This window comes from Diadema antillarum, unplaced genomic scaffold (genome assembly GCF_040938485.1).
Source record: "Diadema antillarum isolate AM-2024a unplaced genomic scaffold, OU_Dant_1.0 seq00001465_RagTag, whole genome shotgun sequence".
Lineage (NCBI taxonomy): Eukaryota > Metazoa > Echinodermata > Echinoidea > Diadematoida > Diadematidae > Diadema > Diadema antillarum.
In genome coordinates, this window is record NW_027272205.1 from 95,036 (window position 1) to 110,009 (window position 14,974).

The 14,974-nt window shown below is 38.9% G+C and overlaps 2 protein-coding genes across 2 annotated transcripts; both read left to right on the plus strand.

Moving 5' to 3' along the window:
- The first annotated feature begins 5,873 nt into the window (after positions 1-5,873).
- LOC139709728 (late histone H2B.L3-like) lies at positions 5,874-6,310 on the plus strand. Its single transcript, XM_071621684.1, has one exon. The coding sequence runs from the start codon at positions 5,894-5,896 to the stop codon at positions 6,263-6,265; it is 372 nt and encodes a 123-aa protein (XP_071477785.1). The 5' UTR covers positions 5,874-5,893; the 3' UTR covers positions 6,266-6,310.
- Positions 6,311-10,706: 4,396 nt separating this feature from the next.
- On the plus strand, positions 10,707-11,166 carry LOC139709729 (late histone H2A.L3). The gene has a single exon (XM_071621685.1). The coding sequence runs from the start codon at positions 10,735-10,737 to the stop codon at positions 11,113-11,115; it is 381 nt and encodes a 126-aa protein (XP_071477786.1). The 5' UTR covers positions 10,707-10,734; the 3' UTR covers positions 11,116-11,166.
- Positions 11,167-14,974: the final 3,808 nt, after the last annotated feature.

Genomic DNA, 14,974 nt, shown 5'->3' on the forward strand with positions numbered 1-14,974 from the left:
CTTTTTGGCTGAATGAAACTAATGTATGTGTGTGTGTGTGGGGGGGGGGGGGTGCACTTTGGGGCTGCTGTCTGGGACCCCGTACAGGATAAAATAACTGGCTTTAGTGTTTTGGATATCTCTGATGAATATGCCTACTATTTCCAATTGCAAAAAAAAAGTAGCCATGACCCTTTTCAGCTGAATAAAATCAATGTGTGTGTGTGTGTGGGGGGGGGGAGGGAGCAATTTGGGGCTACTGACTGGGGCCCCGTGCAGGATAAAATAGCTGGCTTTGGTATTTTGGATATCTCTGATAGGTATATACTACTTCCATTGCAAAAGAAATTAGCCGTGACCCTTTTCAGCTGAATGAAACTAATGTGTGTGTGTTGGGGGGGGGGGGGCACTTTTGGGCTACTGTCTGGGGCCCCGTACAGGACAAAATAGCTGGATTTGGTGTTTTGGATATCTCTGATGAGTACTACTTAAATTGCAAAAGAAATTAGCCGTGACCTTTTCATCTGAATGAAATCAGTGTGTGTGTGGGGGGGGGGGGGGGGAGGGGGCATTTTGGGCTACTGTCTGGGGCCCCGTGCAGGATATCAAATAACTGGCTTTGGTATTTTGGATATCTCTGATGGGTACTACTTCCATTGCAAAAGAAATTAGCCGTGACCCTTTTTAGCTGAATGAAACTAATGTGTGTGTGTGTGTGTGTGTGTGTGTGTGCCGGGGTGGGGGGGGGGGAGCTCCTTTGGGGCTACTGTCCAGGGCCCCGTACTGATATCTCTGATGGGTACTCCTTCCATTGTAAATGAAATTAGCCGTGACTCTTCTCAACTGCACGAATAAAATCAATGTTTGTGTGTGTTTGTGATACGTATGGCCTATGGGGTGGGGCACTTTGGGGCTACTGTCTGGGGCCCCGTACAGGATAAAATAGCTGGTATTGGTGTTTTGGATATCTCTGATGGGAACTACTTCAATTGCAAAAGAAATTAGCCGTGACTCTTTTCAACTGAATAAAATCAACGTTTGTGTGTGTTTGTACGTAGGCCTATGGAGGGTGGGGCCCTTTGGGGCTACTGTCTGGGGCCCCGTACAGGATAAAATAGCTGGCATTGGTGTTTTGGATATCTCTGATGGGAACTACTTCCATTGCAAAAGAAATTAGTCGTGACCCTTTTCAGCTGAATAACACCATATTTGTGGGGCCCTTTGGGGCTACTGTCTGGGGCCCCGTACAGGATAAAATAGCTGGCATTGCTGTTTTCATGATAAGTACACCCAAAGGAACAATATCCACCAACTTTTGTCCGTGACCCCCTTCGGCTGAATAAATCGATTTTTCGGGGTCCCTTTTTGTGGTCCCTAGGCTTACGGTACAGGATGTGACTTGCCAGCAATTCATTTTATTGACCCTTGAACACATCCTTATACGATGAGACCATTAAAAAGTGTGACCCTTTTCAGCTGAATAAATGCTCTGGGCCCCCGGTCTATAATACTGGATTTGTTAACTTTACAAGCTCATGTGGTACAGTTTGAATTGGTAATACTGAAATTGGTTCACACCGTCATCTCTCTCTTTTTATTCTCATCATCATTTCCTACGCGATAATTCCATGTTTTATTGACATATTATTTCAGTGACAAGACAAATCTTACTTGCAATCCTACCATGTTTTGAGAGTGACATGAGTGATGTGTCAACAGACTGAACGGCAGATAACCGTCTAACGTTCTCATTGTTTTTTGTTTTCTTTATCGAAGTTAGAAATGCCCTTGTGATCGTTTGCTATGCAGTATACACTACATACTTCTTTATATACCTCATGGTCTCTAGATAACTGTTGCGCTGCTTATCTCCATGGCTATGATACTTTCCTAGTAACAACTTAAAAGTCACTGCTGGCAAGCAGGGATGGCATGGTGGTAGTGTCGCTGCCCGGAAAGCGGTATATGACCGGTTCGAATCCCGCTGGTTGTTCCCTCTTTCCGACATGTCTGTTAAATCATCAGCAGGTGCGATCTTGCAATATACATTTTGTACAGAGATAAGTAAAAAATTCTTTCATGGCACAACTAAATTAAAGATGTCCACATGACCTGCATAATGTGTAGAGTCTTATCTCGCATCCTGTTTGCATAATAAGGACGCTACAGGTGCTTTCGAAAACATGATGTCAAAATGTTACTATCATTCTTATTCATTTCCCAATCTTTATTACTTCACTTTAGTCAAAATACTTACAAGCATTCAGCAGTAGTGTGTATCTTAAGTTGAGCAGAGTCGTATTTGCAAAATGTTCGTACTCTGAGTGTCTCTGATTGCTGTACATCCATCCTATATATTGCCAATGATTTTGACCATTCATCCAGCGGGGTTTTTCCTTTCTTTCTTTCTCTTCATGTATGGAATCAGGATACTTGCTGCATATAGAAAGCCAGATGCTTCAACCGATGACGTCGTTCTCGATGTCGTTTTCCCTCTCGTCATACTGCTCGGGAGTAAAGCTGTTTCGAAACAATGAAAGTCCTCCCAATGTCTTTTCAACACAGAAGACCAAGGGGAAATGTATTGTGAAATGTTTTGATAATTCCCGTCCCCATTATCTAAGCGGCCACAATATAGGCCTATAATGTGTGCAAGCATAAGAACTGCATTTTATTAGGTGGATTTTCATGGTGAATGTAAATGACATATTAACATATGCCTACATTGTTATGTGGTTTATTAAAAAAGTGCCGAATATCATCAAGCGTTGCGAAAAAGCAAAACGGGTGAGAAAAAGTGACATTTCAGCGATGGAATTGGTCAGCGTATATTACCAGATTACGAAGCATGGTGTAAAGAGATTGCATATATAGAGTGTCCACCTGCGATTAGGACTTCAGCGATGCGAACAACAAAAGTAGATAACAAGCTCTTACAGTATGTCCATTATGACTAAAAAGAGATACAAACAACACGCCCCCTTTTTAAAAGCGTACGGTGTATGTACCCTTTACAAGCTACACTGTATATAGAATAAGTTAGGTCCGCTGGTATAAGCCAAGATCCTCCAGGTGTTGGTATCTGAATGTATAGCGAAATATCTCACAAAGCACACCGTGTATACAAGGAATCATGTGTAGAAAAGATAGCTGTCATCTGCTGGCAGTGGAAGTAAAATCAAAGAAGGCACATGCCACTCTCCAAATGTCTCAGATAGCTATGCACTCACGAACATACTTTTGTATAGGGAGATGAATGACTTATAAATTGTATTTAAGAATTTAAGTGCAATTACAATAGTTAATTTTCTGTGCAAAAGTTGCACGAGCACATGTATTGGAAATGGTCAAGATCTCCCTAAAAAAGCCAAGTGTGTAATTTAATAGTCAATAATATTGGATGTTTACTAAATTATTTTAGTTATAATGTTATTAAATGATATTTCAAGAATTTCTTTCTTATGCCCGCAAACTTTCACACATTCCATTGGCTAAACTTGATTGTATTTGCTGTTTTCATTGAAAGATTTGATTTTTTTCTTTGTTGTTGTGTGTGTTTTTTTTTCGGGCCACCAAGTTTCATTTTCAGGCCACCCCCTAAAAATGAGATCTAACAAATTTGGTGGCCAATGGGACCACCACATGTCAGACCTATAATGACCTTCTGAACAATTCATATGATTACAATACAAGCTAGCAGCTTCAGAAGAACTAAGTTAAGATGTTGTTAATGTATACCTGTGATACATTATTAATTTCCATTGAAGCCCTATTCATTTCCAGCCTAACCGCTCGAGATAACGGTCTCCTGCGCTAATTTTTTTTTTCCATTTAATAAAGATCTAATAGAATATCTACTACACTCTCATCTTACATAACATGTTTTCATGTACACAATTCTATTGTCAATGTAACTCTACTTATGTAATACTTTGATAGAATATCAATCAATTTATCGTTGTTTTTTATTTTTGGAATTTGTGCTAAATTTGTATTTGCTTGTAAATGCAGAAATAAAGCTAACCACAACCACAGCAAAACGTCCAGCTTTCATGCGCATAATTATAATCATGTATTTTTTATTTTGGTCGATGATTTTTCTCATTCTTTAACAATTTAGAATTATATTTGGGATATAGATACATTGAAACATATAGTGCCATATAGATACATTCAGAATTTCCTGTAAAAAAATGATTATTCACCTATTATTATTCTGATAAAAGAGGGTTGCTAATTATTCCAAAAAAAAAAATCAAATGGCATGATCGAAGGTCGAACCGGGTCTATGCTGATTTATAAGTCTATATAGAGAATAGGAATGTCTGGCGATCAATCATTGGCAGTGCTACCATTGTAGAAGAATCGAAAATAAGTGAGTTATAGTATAACAAACATGTAAACTCCATGCACAATAAATGTTTGTGGAAAGTTTGCCATATTCAGCGCACGTTACACTTGCGTACACAACTGCTGTATTGTGGCCAACCGTATTCCGCTTTTGTTTCCTCTCAAAGTTTTATTTATACTTGAAACATCGCGGTATGAGTTTTGAGTACAGTAAAATAAGGATATTCAGAAGACAAAATGTGACAAGAACGATAGACAACGGTGTACTGGTAGGGCCTATGCCCCCTTCGTTCCTGCCAGCTGACGTTTGTGCTTGATATCGCGATCGTCCTTTCGATAATTCTATGATTGCGATCCTCGGGCTTCCGTCAATATGTAACAAAATACATGTATATTATCTATACACGTAGTCCTCTTCATGGCCTCTGGTATGATGCAGTGTAGCAAACACGGATATCGCCTATACAGCTGCAACCGCTGACTGAGATCGGCAACGGTTATTTCTACAATAACAGAATGATTCATGTCTGACAACAAAATGACCAAAATGATTAGGTCAACCTGTGTGCACGAATAAGTTTACTCACAATTTTTGAATTACATTATTTTTACTGCGTACATAGGCCTGGCCTAATTATAATGTAGCCTATGTTGCATGATCACTGTCAAACGTTCTGCAAGATATCTAATATCGTTCGATCAATATCATCTCCATAGTGTGTATATGCCTTGTAGTACAAGTGTATATAGTGACCATGGGTTAGTCCTGACGAGTTTTCGACTGGTGACGGTGCACCCAAAGATCAATCTGTATTTCATCGGGAATACGACTGGATCACGGAATCATCAATCAAGGAGCTTCAAACCAACACAAGCTCCTTGACGGAATCCTTCTCGAGAACAGTCACAGTAACGTCAGTATATACAAAGAAAAAGAGATAGATATAAAACTCCTCAGAAAAGACGTTTTTTTTTAAAACCCGAGAACAGACCGTACCAGTCATGCCAGTAGCTAACGATCATGAGTTGGCTGTCATGTGAAAATACAGAAACCGCCAGTACAGTCATTATCATCAATTATTTAGGGCCTTATTATATTTTCACTACATAATATCCAAAGGCAAGGGCAAGGGTAAGCTCTGTCAGGGAGGCACCTCTAACATAAGCAGATGTCCTATGCTACATGTACATGTATAACTACGTAGTACCACGATGGTCATAGGGACACATATTATCATCCTTATGCAGCGTCAAGAAATACCACACAGCATGACACGGGTAGAGTGGGCTTTGTTCTATCCAGGAAGTGATATAAATTCGCCGCCGCTCAAAGGGCGAATCAGCGGTGCGCATCGAATAAATATCGACCAATGGAAATTTGGCGACGAACAATGCGCCCGCAGAGTCCGATAAAATCATAAATATGCAAATTTAACTGAACGCTGGGTGGCAGCGGAGTCTAATTTACATATACCGCCAATTCCAAACTCGGGCGCTGCCTTATAAATATCCGCGGCAACCAGTTGGCAGCACAGATTCGTTTCTGACTGCAAAGTGAACAATCATGCCACCCAAAGCGCAAGCTGCTGGAAAGAAGGGCTCCAAGAAGGCCAAGGCCCCCAGGCCTAGCGGAGACAAGAAGAGACGCAGGAGGCGAAAGGAAAGCTACGGCATCTACATCTACAAGGTGCTGAAGCAGGTCCACCCCGACACTGGTATCTCTAGCCGTGCCATGTCCATCATGAACAGCTTCGTCAACGATGTCTTCGAGCGCATCGCTGCCGAGGCTTCCCGCCTTGCCCACTACAACAAGAAGTCGACCATCACTAGCCGTGAGGTCCAGACTGCTGTCCGCCTCCTCCTCCCCGGTGAGCTGGCCAAGCACGCTGTGTCCGAGGGCACCAAGGCCGTCACCAAGTACACCACCTCCAAGTAAATTGACTTCTGTCGATTTCTTGGATACCAACGGCTCTTTTTAGAGCCACCACATATTCCAGAAAGAAATCTCTTGCATTACTTCCATTTAAAGTTGTTCGATATTAACAAGTTTTAAACGTTTTCTATAAAACGGCCAACATTCTATAAAACAACTTTTTCGAATTCAAGTTCAATGTTGAAATACTTAATTGCTTTATGCAAAAGTTCTCACACTAAATCAAATCTAACTTATGCAGTTCTGCAAGTCCATAGTTTAAAAATGTTTTGAACACATACCAAGTTCTAATTAAGAGACTCTGAAAGTTGACATACAAGATTCTTTTAACCCTTCTTGGGCAAAGGTCCTAAAACTGTAAAAGGAATATCTGTATTATCTACGTAGGCCTATATAAAAGTAACACTTTTTTTTCACAAACCCTGGTTACATTCATCAGACTTGCTCAATGTTCATTTCTGAGCAAGGGTAAATGAACATAGACCTGTGCGTACATCAATCATTCTGAGACCACAAGAACTACATGTATAATCATTTCAAAGAAAGATGCGTTTAACGCTACCATTACCACCACTCCACATTAAAACTAGATTATCAATATCCTTCAAATATCTTTCAGGAATAAATACAGAGTTGAGAATAAATTCTCAAAAAATTGTAAAATTAATGTTTTGATATAAAGATTTTGAGTTACATCTTCCCAATTAAGAATAAACTTCTCGCAAACCAGCACAAAGGATTATTCAACTGATCTTAATTCAGTTTTGTACAAATTGAGATCATGAATAGTATCCAACAGAGAAGTTAACCCCCATGCAGACAAGAAAAGGAAGAATGAATCCTTCCAAATGAGTCTTTTGTCACAAAAAAGTCTCTCATTTGACCCCTTTATTGTTGAACCAAGCCAAACACTCACTTTCAGATAAATTAATTTTATAACCACAACTAATTATCAACCACATTAAAAAAAAAAGGTTCAAAAGAGGTATTAGTACCATTCAATAAAACAGGTTGTATCAGCAATAGTATATGCTGACCTTGTGTTCCATGTTACCAATTTTGATGCCTTCTATATAATTATTTGGCTTTTTTTGAGCGTACTGAATGAAATCCCACGAAGAAAGGGGGAATATAGGGCACCTTTGAAAGATGCCTCTTTCCAATCTGATAAAGGGTGATAATATCAATTACTATGACATAACTTTGTCTGTCTCTATAGAATTACTTATAATCCAATCAATTAAACCTTAGTCAGGATATGTACAGTTGTATTTGCCAAAATTGAAACTGTCCTGGAAAAAAATTCGAGTGCATTGTGTTTGTCATGTAATGATAATCTTCATTGACAGAAAAATCAATGCAATTAAGAATAGAAATAGAAGAGATTTGATTTTATACTTTTGTTGAATACGTGCAAAAAAGCTTTGACAGAATGATACTGTACGTCAGAACTTTGTGGAACCGGAGATCGGTAGGGATTTCTCCTATCTCCTTCTTTAAAGGGATGGTACAGTATTGGTGAAGATGAGAATTGGGCTGTTAACTTTTTGCGAGATACCAAGAAAACACTTATAATATAGTACAGAGCATACCATTTTAAGAGGAATTCAAAGTTTATTTGATGAAAATCGGATTTGGAATGACTGAAACATCCAAAAACAAAGTAAAACAAAACGATCGTAATAAAGTGTGGGTCCCACACTTTCTTAGAATCGCTATTTTTTGGATATCTCAGCCATTTCAAAACCAATTTTCATCAAATAGACGTTGAATTCCTCATACAATTACATGCTCTTTCACAATTATTCATAGAGGTTTTTCATTATCTCACCAAAAAATGTTAGAAACCTGAAATTAGGTCTCAACCAAAACTATACAATCCCTTTAATCCTTTGTCTGCTTTGAGTGTCGACTGGCACAGGAAAAACCTATAGAGCTGTACCTTACACACTGTCCAAGGTCCGTGACACAGAAAGAGATAAATTTAATCGAACGATATCACAGAAGTAGATGGCAAATGTTAGTGATATTAGTATTTCGATATTCGAACACTCCTACGAGTATCAATGATATTAGCTTATATTGAATGCATAATAACAAGACACAAAAACACAAATACATGTATTACAAAGAATATTAACACTCGACAGCAGTAAAATAGAAGACAAAAGATGTGCACACAGGTAGGCCTACATGACTGTATACAGAACAGAGATGAAAAAAAGGACAATAAACCTAAAAGATAAAAACGATTATATATAACCACGATGATACTAACAATTATATGGACTAAAAGTGACATGCTAATAAAATATCATTATAGTGTAACGATAATAATAATAATATAATATTGATAAATAGAGAACAGCTCTTGACTCTGTATTATGACAGGAATATCTGAGCGTCATGAAGACTTGAAAAGTGGAGGTGTTTGATTCGGCGCCCGTGGAGGGGATCGAACACTCAACAGTGAACTGATGATTTATACTCTCGAAACGGAATTTCTTTTTTAAATCTGTTACTTTTTTCTCTTTTTTTTTAAAGTTTTGATTGGGCAATAGCCAACACGTAATGTACAATTACAAAAACACAATATAGCAACAAGTACTAAAGAGTATTACAATTGTACTTGACAAAGCGCGCCATTCGAAGAATGCATCACGGAATAGACACACATGCAGAGTGAGGGTATACGCTAACGTCATGACATTTTAATTGTTTCGTGATCGTAGACGATGTGCATGCGTGAATACTGTATAATATATTGCAGGTTGCCCAGTAAGTGCAATAATGTACTAAGTACCCTTTGCAACGCCATGATCTATACCGTATGCGATTATGAAACCTCATGTCAGATGAGCAGTGTATGCGAAGTCATGTCTTTTTTGATGGGGGTATATAATTTAGACCCTATAAACTACTTTTCTGGTTTATTATTTTAATTCATAGTGTCATTTGAATATGTTAGGTATTCGCAGATTTCAACTACTCAAAAGCAAAAACAGTCGTTAATATAAGATAGAAAAAGAATCCATGCAGATGTGATTATGAATGTAGGGTATGCGTATATAAGAACAGGCGTGCGTGTGTGTGTGTGTGTGTGTGTGTGTGTGTGTGTTCGTTCGTTCGTGTCTAAGCACTATTTTATACGTAAGAGCTTCACTTAGCTTCGAAATCTTTGTTTTTAATTTGAGTTTTTGAATTTAAAATTCAAAGACATTGGAAACTACCAAGGATACAGACATGATTTCGGCATTTTGTTTTATGAGCGATCTACGTTTTACAAGCTCCGCTTTTCAGTAGATCACTCTTTTCCATCTTACATTTCACTTTTTTATCATCATTATCGCAAAATATGCATTGTTTCTAGTCATAGTTAATATTTTGTAAACAACTTTGTGATCTGTGATCTGAATTGCTTGGTACAATCTTACCAAAACTTATTCTTTGTATTTGCATAGTTTCTGTCGAACATTGAGTGGAAATAAAGCACAATTGAATTGAAATGAATTGAATTGAATTGAATTCGTTACATATTGAGGCTCGTATTTTAGAAATGTTATAGATTCAAACATTGAACGATTTTAGTCGATCTCATGTTAGTCACTTTCATCGTTCTATATCGGAGTGCACATCAACATTTTAGCGATGCGGAATTACTGATGAGATTACAAGCTGTTGTATATTACCTAACGAAATTATTCAGCTGACAGCAATCCTTATCTTTTACTTCTGTTTAAATGACAGCATCATGTAATTGGAGCCATGAATGGTCATTTTTATCGTTACTATTATTTTACGGGATTCTAAATCGATTAGCGCGCGATCAAACCTTTGCGACAGATTTGGCATATAGTATATGTATATCATACAATGTATTCGATACACACACACACACACACACACACACACACACACACATATATATATATATATATATATATATATATATATATACATACATATATATATACACAGGGCCTAACATGTTTATCGTGAATTGGGTCCTATGCTATACACATACATGTTAAATACCATTTACATGCATTATACGATACATTGTCCGAAATCTCCAAAGGGATTCGCTCATTCGATGGCAGGGGATATCCATTTACCTTCGAAGGACATTCTCCGGTCATACAAACAGAATTTCAAGACCTCTGCCCGCTGGTAATAAAGGCATTCAAAGGGGAATAACACAGCTGCATAGGCTACCTTTGTTTGCTCTGTGCACAATATCCATGCTATGCTGTTGCATGGAACATAATGCCAATCCATGTGGCGCCAGAATCGCTCGCATGCAAATTAGGCTAGCGCGAATCGCGGTTCTCATCTCTGATTGGCTGCTGCATCCCCGTGGCAGGAAATTTGACTGCGTGCGGATCGCACAGAACCCTATTTATTGGTAGCTGGAATCCCTCACAAGGCACAGTTCTTTCTTCGGAACAAATCACTACACATCTTAACTCATCATGTCTGGACGTGGCAAAGGAGGTGGAAAGGCCCGCGCTAAGGCCAAGAGCCGATCGGCTCGCGCTGGACTTCAGTTCCCCGTCGGTCGTGTTCACCGATTCCTCCGCAAGGGCAACTATGCCCAGCGTGTTGGTGCTGGTGCTCCAGTCTACCTCGCTGCCGTGCTCGAGTACCTGGCTGCCGAAATCCTCGAGTTGGCTGGCAACGCTGCCCGTGACAACAAGAAGACGAGGATCATCCCCCGTCATCTTCAGCTCGCCGTCCGCAACGACGAGGAGTTGAACAAGCTTCTCAGCGGAGTAACCATCGCCCAGGGTGGTGTGCTGCCAAACATCCAGGCCGTGCTCCTCCCCAAGAAGACCGCCAAGGCGAGCAAGTAAATCAGTCGATTTACTGTGATTCGCCAACCGACCAAACGGCTCTTTTCAGAGCCACCACATGATCAAAAAAGATATCTGAGATACTCTTGAATTGTAGTCTTTCGTAATTTTAAGGTGTAAGTTGCGTTTAAAAAAATGTAATTATCTTATGTGTTCATCGTGTTCATGGGTTTCACTTAGGTATACCAACTACTATAGTGATTCATGTATGCAAAGTGCAATCAGTGGTACAAATTAATTGGTATCAAGTTCATGAATTGATCCTGTTATACCAGGGAGGTCATTAGACAAAACCTCCCTGATCCTATCAGGCAGGTGGGAAAAGAGACACCACGCTGCCACCCTGATCCTACCGTACACAACACGTACTATAACCGTAACGTACTCGATATAGGGGTCCTATTGACGGCTTGCTACTGATTCGTATGTCTGGCGTGTTCTGCCTTCTAGGTGGGTGGACAGGGAATAGAAATTCACCCATGTCATCACTACATCGAGTAACTTCTTCCCCTGAACAGTAATTGGTATTTCCTGCATTATTTTTCTCCCACCGTACAGTAAAAATACAGTTCTGCCTATAAAGGTGACTGAATGTTTCAACAGGCCTCCTACAGGAAAACGACACTCTTAAACTTAATATAACCGTAGCGAATTAATAAAGCACTTCCCCGTTTGGAAAAGTGAACATAGTGTACATTCTACTACGTAGACAATCTAATTGTCTTATACAGTATACATACATGCGTAGTAGTTATGTTCTGTCATATTAATATTTCATCCCTGTTACTGCATACATGAACAAAAGGGGAACGTCTGGTGGGTTCCCGCCAAAGATAAGTTCTAGCACTGTGGAATTATCAAGGTTGGCAGGAGTTATAGGAACATAGAGATACTTTAGTATCTATCTCTCCACATGTTCTTAATATTTTTCTCTAAATAATCAATATAAAATAATACAACATTTAGGAACTACCAATATGTGAATACAGCTGTAATGTTTAATCGCATGCATTGCGTAGGCCTGTATGGTCTGCTCTACCAAAATCAGCTGGAAATGTTTACTTCCACAAGACATTTTTAAGTTTCATTGAACGGATAATCAAGTCACAGAAATTTTTATGTTTGAATGAAATGTAAGAGCACTATATAATAATGCCATGTACACTTTTCCAATGAATATGAATTTGCAATCGTGCTCCGGACGACTTATTCAAGTACACGTAGGTCATTTTGTTTGTATGTCCAGCAGCCGGGCTTAGATATTCAGAGTACACTGTATTTGTGTTTAGTATTCTTTATTTGAATTTCGTGCAAATATACTTTAATATAAATCATATTCACAAAGAAACATGCACATAACACACACACAAAACAAATAACACGTGAGATTCTCCTCATGAATGCTGATTTATCACATAAATCGGTAACCCGTACATGTAACTTAGGGGGGGGGGGGGGGAGAGATGAAGATTCACCCAAATAAACGAATATACAAAGCCATGCAACCATGCATCGGCCTAATATAATACCAACTCACACGTTTTGACTTTCTTGACCAAACTTATCAATGCTTCTTGATCACACAAAATGCATACATGCAGAATGTATGAGACCAATTTACTATAAATCCATATGGTAAGAAATGTGACAAACTTAACTTAATTATCAAAAAAGAAAATTAACGAAGACACGAGATATTCATTGTACATCTCATATGTTTGCATAGGCCTATAAGTAGGCCTACACACATAGTTCTCCCACCCCCGGGGAGAAAAAAAAAATGTCTTGCCTATTACTAAAGGCGTTTCAGTTTCATATTATCTGGTATTTGATATAAATTATTACTCAACGTGAAATTATGTACTTTTTTTTTCAATCAATGAACAGTGATTGTGATGTTTAGCAGAGCTTGAACTATCATCTATTGCGTTTGAGTGTATCAGTGCTAGTGGTTGATGAAACTTATCGCAAAGAGGACAATCCCACTTTTGTGTTTGCTCTCGCGTTTCTGTCCCGGACTGCAGGAGGATTATTGAATACAGTGTACTGGCAGCTTTCCTCTATTATGTATACTGTACTCCGTATGTGTACAAACTTCCCTTCACTGTTACAAAAGGTAGGGGAGACCGGGTCTAGTTGTTACAATTTTCACATTTTTAGGTCTGTACAAAAAACGAATAGAGGAATCGGCTTCATTTTTGCTTTGAGGATACTTTATTTCCTCTTCCCCGATGTTGGGGTAAGTTGTTACAGCACATGGGGTACTTTGTTACACCGTAGAAAGTCAACTCAAATCGGGTAATGCAGATCTGACGAGTTAGGTAATTCTAACCTGTCTGGGTGTGCATGTTAGCCTATGCTGGGGTGTATGAGCGTGTTGGGTGTGTGTGGGTGTGTGTGGGTGTGTGTGTGTGTGTGTGTGACTCTGTGTGTGTGTGTGTGTGTGTGTGTGTGTGTGTGTGTGTGTGTGTGTGTGTATAACCATAGATTCAATTGAAAGTGCATTGGGGTAAGTTGTTACACCACTCGATTCTCCAGACGGGTCAAGTTGTTGTAACAACTTGACCCAGTGCGTTTTCAAAAACTTTTCACACGTGTGGCCAATAAACAATCAAACATCACGTGTTGCTACTTTTCCCAAAAGACAGCCAAAACACGCTTCTTTCAACCACATACTCATCACTTACTGGAGAAGAATGGATTTGGTGTAATAAAGAAAAATCGAATTTTTCAAAATTTTACTCGGAGAGGTAAAACAGTGTTTTTTGGTTTTTTTTTTTTGGACCTATCTTCTACATGTGACGTCCAGGCAACGCCAGATTTCGCATGCAGAGATCGTTGGCTATACGTTTTGATTTGATATTACTTGTAACGCCCTCTTTTGATCATACCTAGAGAAAATGACAGTGTAAAACAACTTGCCCGTGTAACAACTCGACCCGGTCTCCCCTATATAAAAGGCCTTATACATGCCTTTGAGTCGACAGGACATACTCGGAGGTCAGGAGAGAATTGGATGAGAAGCAAAAGGACACCATACAGGGAACAAGAGAATAAAGACGGGAGCTCGACAGCTGGGATAAGGGATAACAATATGATGAGCATTGCAGAAAAAATGTGTTTTTAAACTTGATAGATTTATTAGGGAAGTGCAGTTATTATGTTAACAGCTGCGTAAAGTAATTAATCACAAAGCTTATACTTAGTATACAAGTATCGCTGATATTTTATTTTTACATTAATTTTGATATCTACATCCTTATAATTATAGGGAAGTATTTTTCTGGTATATCAAAGTTGTACGTCATTACTATAACATGTCGTAATGTAGTACACCACCACTGTGGTCTAGCGCCACCTGTTGCTGAAATGTAATCGAGCAGAACAACCATGGCTGAATCACAGAACTCTTAAAGAGTTCTGTGGGCTGAATATTCCTAGAACGATGCCGGAATTTTCTGCTCCGTCACCGCTGGATGAGAAGACTACTACAGCTTGTGATGTCACATGCGTACAACTATACAAAGAAGATTATAAAGAAGACTGCGCTTTTTTTTCACTCTTCTGGCATAATAAAACAAAAACTTGACTTGCCTCTTTCAGAAGGCAGAGAGCATATTACATACGTCAGTGACAAGTCAAGGAAATGTGCACTTTTTCAAAAAATAAAATTTTCTGAAATTCTCTTTATATTTTCCTTATATCGTTCTATGCATGTGACATCATACACAGTAGTAGTCTTCTCATCCAGCAGTGACTGCGCAGAAACTTTAAAAATTCATAACTTTTGGAACGGATTGTTCGATTTTTCGCAAACTTTCACTGAAATGTTCTTCTAATATTGCTGCGTTTACTCACT